The sequence below is a fragment of the Petromyzon marinus genome, chromosome 6, assembly GCF_048934315.1.
Source record: "Petromyzon marinus isolate PM22_M1 ecotype Great Lakes invasive population chromosome 6, UKy_Petmar_22M1.pri1.0, whole genome shotgun sequence".
NCBI lineage: Eukaryota > Metazoa > Chordata > Hyperoartia > Petromyzontiformes > Petromyzontidae > Petromyzon > Petromyzon marinus.
This window is the reverse complement of record NC_133672.1, coordinates 2,114,257-2,123,216: the sequence shown is the minus strand read 5'-3', so window position 1 is coordinate 2,123,216 and position 8,960 is coordinate 2,114,257. Positions and strand designations below refer to the sequence as shown.

The 8,960-nt window shown below is 44.7% G+C and overlaps 1 protein-coding gene across 1 annotated transcript; it reads left to right on the top strand.

The window, feature by feature from the left end:
• The first annotated feature begins 3,158 nt into the window (after positions 1-3,158).
• Positions 3,159-8,343, top strand: ARV1 (ARV1 fatty acid homeostasis modulator). Its single transcript, XM_032948411.2, has 5 exons — positions 3,159-3,420; positions 4,587-4,706; positions 5,530-5,698; positions 6,706-6,915; positions 7,355-8,343. Exons 1-5 carry the CDS (start codon positions 3,328-3,330, stop codon positions 7,450-7,452), a joined length of 690 nt encoding a protein of 229 aa, XP_032804302.1. The 5' UTR covers positions 3,159-3,327; the 3' UTR covers positions 7,453-8,343.
• Positions 8,344-8,960: the final 617 nt, after the last annotated feature.

Genomic DNA, 8,960 nt, shown 5'->3' with positions numbered 1-8,960 from the left:
ACCCCGTGCCCTTATAAATCTCAACGTTCATCCTACAAAGTCCCACCACAAGGGAGAAACAAGCAAATAGATACAAATTATGTTACTAAACAAAAACTAGTATATTAATTTCTAAAATTGGTGTCAATGATGCTACTTGTCATGCTTTACTGTCTGTAATCTTGCATGCTGATGCCGCTTGCTTGATATGTTGATGAAGTATACACTCATGTAGTAAATGTTCAGCAATAAAAGAAGGTTTTAAAGGGTTAAAAATACACTTACATTTTATTTGGACGTATTTTTTTGCCCGTATTGAAACGGCTGTACGCCATATGGACCTGAAAACTCAATTTCCCTGTACAAGAATACGGGTAAACCGTATGGGTTGACAGCTATGGGTTGGTGGTGATGATTGGAGGGTGGGTAGAGGAGCTCATTCATAACATTGCGTTTATTGACAATTATAGTATTCTTTACCCAGGATATGCTCAAGAGTCTCATTACTCTTTCAGAAGAGTCCTGAATACCTCCAAAACCAAGGTGCTATGCTTCTCACCAGGACTAAAGCAGGAAGTTATTTTTCCCCAATTACATTCCTTAAATAATTATCAAATAGAGCAAGTCAAGATCTATAAGTATCTTGGGGTCTATAAGTATCTTGGGATCTCTACATTGGGTCAAACTTAACATCTCTTAATGTTCGACGGCTTGTGCACCAGATCTTATTTATTCACGGTGTACTTACAAAAAAATCCGCAGACTACCTGCTGGATCTTCTCTCTGTTTCAAAGAACAAATTTGACCTCAGGTCGTCGCTCATTTACCAGCTTCACATTCCCTATTGCCGTACAAAAACTGGAGGAAGGGCCTTTGCTATTGATGCCCCCAGGGTCTGGAATGATATTGCCAATAAACTGCAACTTGAATCACTACCTATGAGATCTTCACTCAAAACTGCTCTCGAGGAGTTGTACACCCCTAGCTGCCACTGCTATTCAGTGGCCTAAAATAAAATGTTTCGCTCCGGATGACCGCTGCAAAGTGTTATCTGTATTTTGATTTAGTGTGTTGATCTTAAAGGTGCATTGAAAAATGTGATACTCCGACCGATGCTCCTGTTGTTGTGGAGTGACTCGTGCAGCCAGCTATGGCTCTAGGGTGTGGTGTTACATGTTGCTTATGTCGTTTATTGTGATAATTCGGTCACAGTTCCTATGATCACTGTTACATTGCTTTTATGGCTTTATTTTGGTGATGTCGAAAAGTTTTTTGGTTTGGCCATGTTTGTTTGTTGTAGTACGGAGTTAGACTGATGGCCTTAATCTAAGTTGTCTTGTGGTTGTTGTTTGACTGGCATCCCACTGGGATTTTTGCACACAGCGTTGGTGTATGGTGCTTTTTCAGGAATATTTTGCTGTCCTGGATTTTCTGTTTGCACAGTCACATAGTCACTTTAAGATGTTTTCTTGTAGATGTTTTTGTTTTTTGTTTGTTGCGGTTGCACCCGATTCAAGAGCCAAATGGCTCACATGACTATACCAAATAAATGAAACTGAAACTGCATTCGGATGTGTGACCAATTCCGAGACGGAGTACCGTAGTTTGGCGTGTGAAGTGAAACCGGAGTAAGCCTAGAAGGGTGAACACTAAAAGCGACGCAAATATAGATACAGTAATCCGTTTCTGAACGATGTTGAAATTAAATTGTGGCAAGCGTTGTGTTAGATTTAGCTGTCGAGGAATGTGATGTATCACAGGAGCAATCATTGGTCTTCCCTTGCAACGTTATAAAGCACATTGTGAACAACACTGAAATTTGCTTATTAATCGAATCCCAGTTTCATATTCGTTTCCCAGCTTTTTATTCGAATACACGTCGTGTTGGGACACTCGTGTGTGCTTTTTTGACACATCCCGTCAACCACAAGGCCTTCTGTGAGTGCATAATATCTCGACGTGCACAGTGTGCATCGCGCGCTTTTAGATGCGCCTCTGCGGCCGTCTGGAACGCTCTTCCGATATTAGGAAGCCACTGGAGCTATGCATTTTCAAGTAATCTAGATTTAAAACTAATTAGTTTTAAACTGCTTTTTGTGTTTTAGTTTGTTGTCCTTTCCCCGCACCGCCGATTTGCACGGTTGGCTACATACGATGCGAAGAAAGTTCAACATTCATACGAGACAATGTCGAAACCGGTCCAGTTTTGTTTAGAACCAATGATGCACCTTCTGAACGCAGTGAGGTTGACGGGAAGTGGGACAAAGGCAAACCAATGTATGAAGGGACATATAGAGTGTATGAAGATATGGATTATTCTACTGATATTCTCCACAACGACGCCGATATGTATATTTAGTGTTTATGGTGCGGTAGGTGACAGGGGTAGTCTAGAGAGTGGAGGGGGCCCATCTCTCCCCCATCGCCATTCTCTCCGTCATCCTCTCACGCGCCTTGTCCTTTCTGAACGACGTCTGTGATGATGGCCCTCCTTCTACCTGAACTCTGGGCACGATGTTTAAACTCAAGAACGCTGCATTGTTAGAAACTATACCCAAAATCATTCGACATAATTTGGCGATGCTGCTGATGCTGCTGATGCTGCGTTGGCAGAGGTGCACGGTTAAGAACAAAAACACTCCACACATTCCTCAACGGCACCTTGAAAGAAAAGACGTTCAAAGTAGGCGACGTTTCGGGCGATGGCCCTTCGTCGTAGCATCAGTGGCTTAATCATGACCCGTGTATAGACAGTTCAATGTTAATGTACTATTCTATTGAGGGACTACTGCTGGGTGTTATCTTGGTGTGGTTCTGGGACTGCTTTGTTGACTTTGCTGCCTTGCCAAACCTTGATAAATCGGACAGAAATTATGTATTTATTTATATTGAGTGGCTCGGTTACCATTTTGCTATATTTTGGCACTCCTATCGTGTTTTTTTGCATTGTTTGCCGTTGTAACTTTCTGACCCAGTGCCCGTACTGGACATCTGTAGTAAACAAAAACAAAACACAAAGAGCTTCATAGCTCTTCGGCTTCCTCCTCCTGCTCCTGCGTGCTGCTGCTGCAGTCGACAGATTGTGAATGGGTGAGTGAAGCACGCGCGCCCCAGACAAACCAATCAGGCGGGGGCTTGGTGACCCGCGAGCCAATCAGGAGCCGCAATGGGGGGGAGGGGGCGGGCCCCGCGACGCCGTCAACCGCCAGTTCCGCGCTCTGCCCGTCTCACCGGCGTCGTCGTCGTCGTCGAAGGAGCCGCCGCCTCTTTGTGTGTGTGGGGGGTGGGTTTTAAACCTGTAAACGTCTCCTCCACGTTTAACAACCTATTTACAACAGACACGCCGCAATGGTCGGCGGATACCGTTGCGTGGAGTGCGGCTTCGAGGCCACGGAGCTGTACCGTGACTACAAGCACGGCGTGATCAAACTGGCGATCTGCGTGAGTTGCGAGTGGGGCGGCTGACCGCTTCACCACCACACCAACACCGTCCAGCAGTGGATCGAGCATGCCTCCCCATCCACCCCCCGGGGGATGCTTTGCCTTGGGTCGTCTCGGTTGGCGGCCCCAGCTTGAGGCAGTGGTTACAGTTCCTTCTTGCCACGAAGTGGGGGGGGGGGGGGAAGCGGTGCCGTAAATGTGTGGGCTGCTGTTGAATGAGTTCCCGCGGAATGGTATTGGATTTATCCCCCACCTCACCCCTGAATGGATGATGGGCGAGCCAGGCACCGACACGGGGGGTTTAACTTGACGACACCAATAACCGTGGGCCCAGCTCGCTGAGCGCACTGCCACCCCCGGCTGGACGTGGACTGTAGCTCGTGCAATAGTCCCCCCCCCCAACCCTGCAAAACTCCCTCGCCAGCGTGGTGAAGTATGGTCAAACAACCTCCATTCGGGTTCACAATCTATACTGTCGTGTCGTTCATCTATAAGGCGTCTTGTGTGGCCTACGGAGGTTGCTTCACTATCCTTCAGCCTGATTTGTCAGTGCGGGTTGATCAGGGCAGGGCTCACGAACGGTGCAGATGCCGCTGCACCACCGTTCATGGCCGGTGAATCGGAACTCCGGTCGCCTTAAATTTATATTTAAAGCTTTCGTGACTGCAGGGATTCATCTTCTGGGTTCTTTAGGTAAAGTCACGTAGAATGGAGATAAAATAATAAAAATAATAATGACAATAAAATTCTCACGAAGTTTCGGCCACAATACAAGTAGCCTTCCTCAGGTGAAGAAACAGGACTGTCCAGAAGACAGCGCTTGAGTGAACACTGCCAAGCATGGCAGCGTCTTTTAAGAAGATCCGGTCGCCTTGTTCATTACATCGAACACCTGCGGCACGGCTCCACCGCACACTCTGGCATTAATCCTGCATTTTAACTGAACGTTACCATTTGGATAATGACCATGGATTATCCTTTTATCCAGAGAGAGAGAGCAGGGAAGTTGGCAGTGCTGGTGGAGATCACACTCAACACTTTGGTGCCTTCAAATCCTATAATAAAGCTGACATGAACAGTTTTGAACGACGCGTGAATTTTTTTTCTTTTCCCATTAACATGTTGAGGAACAAAGAAATCCTCAAAAGGTGGTTTGTGTCCTGCAGGAGAGATGTCGCAACCCCGTGGACAAATACATCGAGTATGACCCAGTGATCATCTTCATAGACACGCTCCTGTGCAAGGCTCCTGCCTACCGGCACGTCATCTTCAACACGCGCATAGACGTAAGTGTAGAATGCAACACTGTGAGCACTGCGTGCGGTCTGTGTGGGCATAACTATTCTCATCTGTGTGGTGCATTTGTGTATTTGGCCAAAACACTGGTTCCATAAAGAAGCAATGATATTGCTGGGTTATTTTAATATAATAGGGTTTTCCCCCGTTTTTCTGGCAACAGAACTGAAACCTTTTTACAAGGATTCATGTCTGCATTAACCACATTACCTGCAGTCAAAATGCAAAAAAAAACTATGATAATATATGCATTGTCCTTGAAACTGATTGGTCCACACCAAGGGACGGCTTTCTTTTGAGCCTCGACCCAATTGGTGCTCGACCAGATGACGCCAAAAGGGTCGAGGCTCAAAAGAAAGCCGTCCCTTGGTGTGGACCAATCAGTTTCAAGGACAATGCATATATTGTCAAAGTATGGTTTTTTGTTTGCATTTTGACTGTAGGTATTGTGGTTAATGCAGACATGAATCCTTGTAAAAAGGTTTCAGTTCTGTTGCCAGAAAAAAGGGGAAAAACCCTATTACATTTTGGTACTGGCAAAGGAGGTCTAATGATGGGTTATTTTAGTTAAACATCTGAGAGTTACGTGAAAATGTTGCCGAGTGCAACGCCCGTAAACCATTCCAGATTTAAGAAGTGCTCGCAAAACAGCACTTCGCTCTCAGCAATCTGTTGGCTACGTGCTGTGTGTAAGAAGTTCAACATACGCGCATACACGCGGGCTGCACGGTGGGATTTTGTCTCTGTGTGTGCAAGTGTCCTGTACCTCGGTGTGCATGCAGGACAAGGACTTGTGTGACCTTTGTGCTCCAGGTCCACTGGAAGGTGTCGGTGTTCTGCCTGTTGTGCAAGGCCTACACGTACTGGACGCAGCTCAAGCAGCCACTCGCTGTGGGCGAGGCCCCCCCCGGGGGTCCGGCTGCCATCGTGCGCTCCGCCATGGAGTGGGACTTCTACTGCCTGTGTGCTGCCTCGACGCTCGGTGAGGGCGGCCACAATACGATTGGTGTCGGTCCTGGGTTCAACTAACGTTTAAAATGGAAAAAAACATTGTTAGCTGAAATTACAATTATATTGTGATTTCAATTCAAATGTGTACAATGACGGCAAGTCTAAATTTTGATTTAAAGCTTTCGTGACTGCAGTAATTCATATTCTTAGTTCTTTCTCGGTTGGCAGATCATTGTTATAATTCAGTAGGCTCACATGACATTGACTTTTCCAAGACAGAGGTTCTTTGTAAGCCATCTGGCTACCATGAGAGATTCGTTCATGAGGCTATCCACATATACAAGCACAGAGACAATTTTAACCGAGAAGATGGATTCTGGCTTAGCAATCATTGGAAAGATTTGATAAACCATTTCAGGTCTTAATTGATTGTTCACGCTTACAGTGGCTTTCAGACAGCATACATTATATATATAAAAAATTCGTCTCCCCCCTCCTCTTTTCGAAACATGGATGGACTGGTCCTTCTAAATAAACTGCCAAATCGCTGCGCGTGGCGCAAACGTTTTTTAAATAAATAAATACACCGTTTAAAAATAAATAAATTTATGCAGACCGACACACCTGAAGACGACCGTTTGTGTTATGGTCGAAACGTCGTGAGAGATTTTTATTGTTTTATATATATTATTATTTTATTGTTTCCCTTCAACGTGACGGCAAGTCCGTTTAGTGTTTTTAAAAATATATATATATTTTCGCCAGTTATCTTCCAATTGTTCCGTCAGATTCGTGTTGTAAAACTGTTTGCTCGCAGAGTGGTGCCTCACCCCGGTATAGAGCATGACTCACGGAAGCAGATTGAACAAAAATAACAACGTTGATTGCAAGTTGTAATTTATTAGAAAAGAATCTTGTATCCTTTCCAATCCTTGTATACTTGTACATGTGTATGGTTATGTTTTCAAATTGTAACTAAGCTGGTTGATATCATCAGCAAGGAATGATTGCTGTTGTCGTGTGGGTGTGATACCCTAGAGCTGCTCAGCTTCCTGGGTGCGATGTGGTGTGTGCTGCTGCTGTGGAAGGTGCTATGCGACCACGCCACCCTGCTGCGTGCTCTGCTGCTCTCCAACTACGGCGAACTGATGTTGGTGCCGGCCATCATCTGGGAGCATGAGCATGCGCCGTTCTGCCTGCCGCTCATTCGCCTCTTCGCGCTCGCCTCCAACGCGCAGGCCTTGCATGGTGCGTAGCGTTTAACTAGACAGAGTAGAGGTTGTCTCATTTTTTCAGAGAGATACTGCAAGTGTGTTGCATGCCAACATGATGTTAAAGACCCAGTGGTATTACAAGTGGATGGCTTCATCTGATTGTCAATCCCAAATTATGAAATGCAAAAAAATTACCCTCATGTAAATTCTGACATTTTTCAAGATATCTGGTTCACGTGAAAGAGTAGGTCAAAATACCCTCCAATAGAGGCCCTCCCACCAGCAGTGGCGTCAGCAATTGCAGGGCTGCACATTTTTACTGATACTGAAACATTGTACTTTGAGAGGACTGTACAACCATTGTATCTTTGCGAGGGCATCTCAGTGATTTCTGTTTAACGCAGTTAAGTTAAAAATATACATTAAAATGGCATTACAGGAGTGTAAATGTGTATTTGTTGTGTTTGGTACAGTGGTGCTGGACTGCACGTGGAGCCTGGCCTGCAGTACGGTGCTGGTGGGGTTCTTGGCGGAGGGAGCCGTGGTCTCTGTCTTGCGGCCTTTGGGCTAGACAAGCGAGAACCTGAGCTCAACAATCCGTGCCTTGCCACTGAGGCATGGCCCTTGCGAGTTGGTGTTGGGGCTACATAAATGTTTTTACAATGCCAAGATGTCGGGTTTTTAAAATAGCAGTTTTATCAAATATGCCACATTGGAGACCCTTTTTTGGGTTAATGTTTTACAGGAATCCACCTCAAGTCAAGTTCACCATGTGACTACGGAGAAGAGTTTATCACCTCACAAATTCCACGTCACTTGACTGTTGATCTTTCATCATCCACATAATCACGCGGGTAAAACTGCAGACTCCTGGTACTTGTGTGGAATGAGCTTTGTGGACCTTACCATTTACCTGTTTTCATTTTTATACTGGGGTAAACACAAAGTGTATGCTGTATGGCTGTGTTCTGTTCAATACTAGTGACAAGATATTATACTTGAAAGTATGTGTACATTTAAACTTGCTTTTGTACAAAATAAAGCTTAAGGTTATGCCAAAGTATAAATTATTAACCTGACATTTCCTCTTAAAATAGAAATTGAATTGTTGTTATGTAAAAAAAAAATCTGTTGTTTGTGTTTAAGTGTTGAGTTGAAAACTTGATTATCAGCAAAGCCGATTAAATCTAGCATATACATTTTTTCATAAATTTAAGTAATATTTTATTTTTTTGCGAATATTTAAGAGATTGCACTTGTTAAATAATCGTTCAGAAAATGTGTGTTTAGTGTTGTAAGTTGGAAACACATTTCTGTTTAAAGCATATTTACAAGGCTCATGACGATTTCAAATGTTTGCGATCCTGAAAGGAAAACATTCTACGCGATTAACTTAACTTTTTTAACTGACTAATCCCATGGCTTGTGTATGCGTGTTAATAAAATATATTTTAAATCCCCACTCCATTTCGAAACCAGACATGTTTTTTCTTCGAAACTGCACATGACTATGCTGTGGAACCCTGCTTCTGTTGCATGTTGAACATCTTTCACACTGTACGTAGCCAACCGTGCTAATCGGAGGTTACGGGCAAGGACAAACTCAACACAAAAAGCAGTTGAAAGGAAATGAGGTTTCAATCTATATTTGAAAGTGCATAGCTCCAGTGGCTTCCTAAAATATTTACAGGTTATCCAGTACCATAACGTACAGGTCGATCATCTGAATTGTTGCCTCGAACCAAAATCACCCAATCTCGTTAGATTAGGAAGCTAAGCAAAGTTCAACCTGGATATTGCTTGCATGGACGGTCACCGTTCATAAGGGGTGCTGTAGGCTGATGCTGCTGGTGCACATGGTGGGCAGCAGAGGGCAGTGCAGCAGCATATACGCTTCAATGCTCCCCGCGTTCAGCAATCGGCGCTGGTCAGCGTGCCGCAAATAAGGTCAAATAACGCTGCGTGGGCGTGGAGAAGCCCTCATCCAGCAGTGGATTGACAACCACTGCCAGGAACATGGCACCACCGGCACTGATGCTTCTGTTGTGGAGTAACTCATGCAGCCAGCTATGGCTCGAG

Coding starts and splice junctions, on each gene's coding strand:
- ARV1 (XM_032948411.2), top strand. CDS start 3,328: ATGGTCGGCGGATACCGTTGCGTGGAGTGCGGCTTCGAGGCCACGGAG. Junction 3,421..4,586: donor TGATCAAACTGGCGATCTGC/GTGAGTTGCGAG, acceptor TGTGTCCTGCAG/GAGAGATGTCGCAACCCCGT. Junction 4,707..5,529: donor TCTTCAACACGCGCATAGAC/GTAAGTGTAGAA, acceptor TTTGTGCTCCAG/GTCCACTGGAAGGTGTCGGT.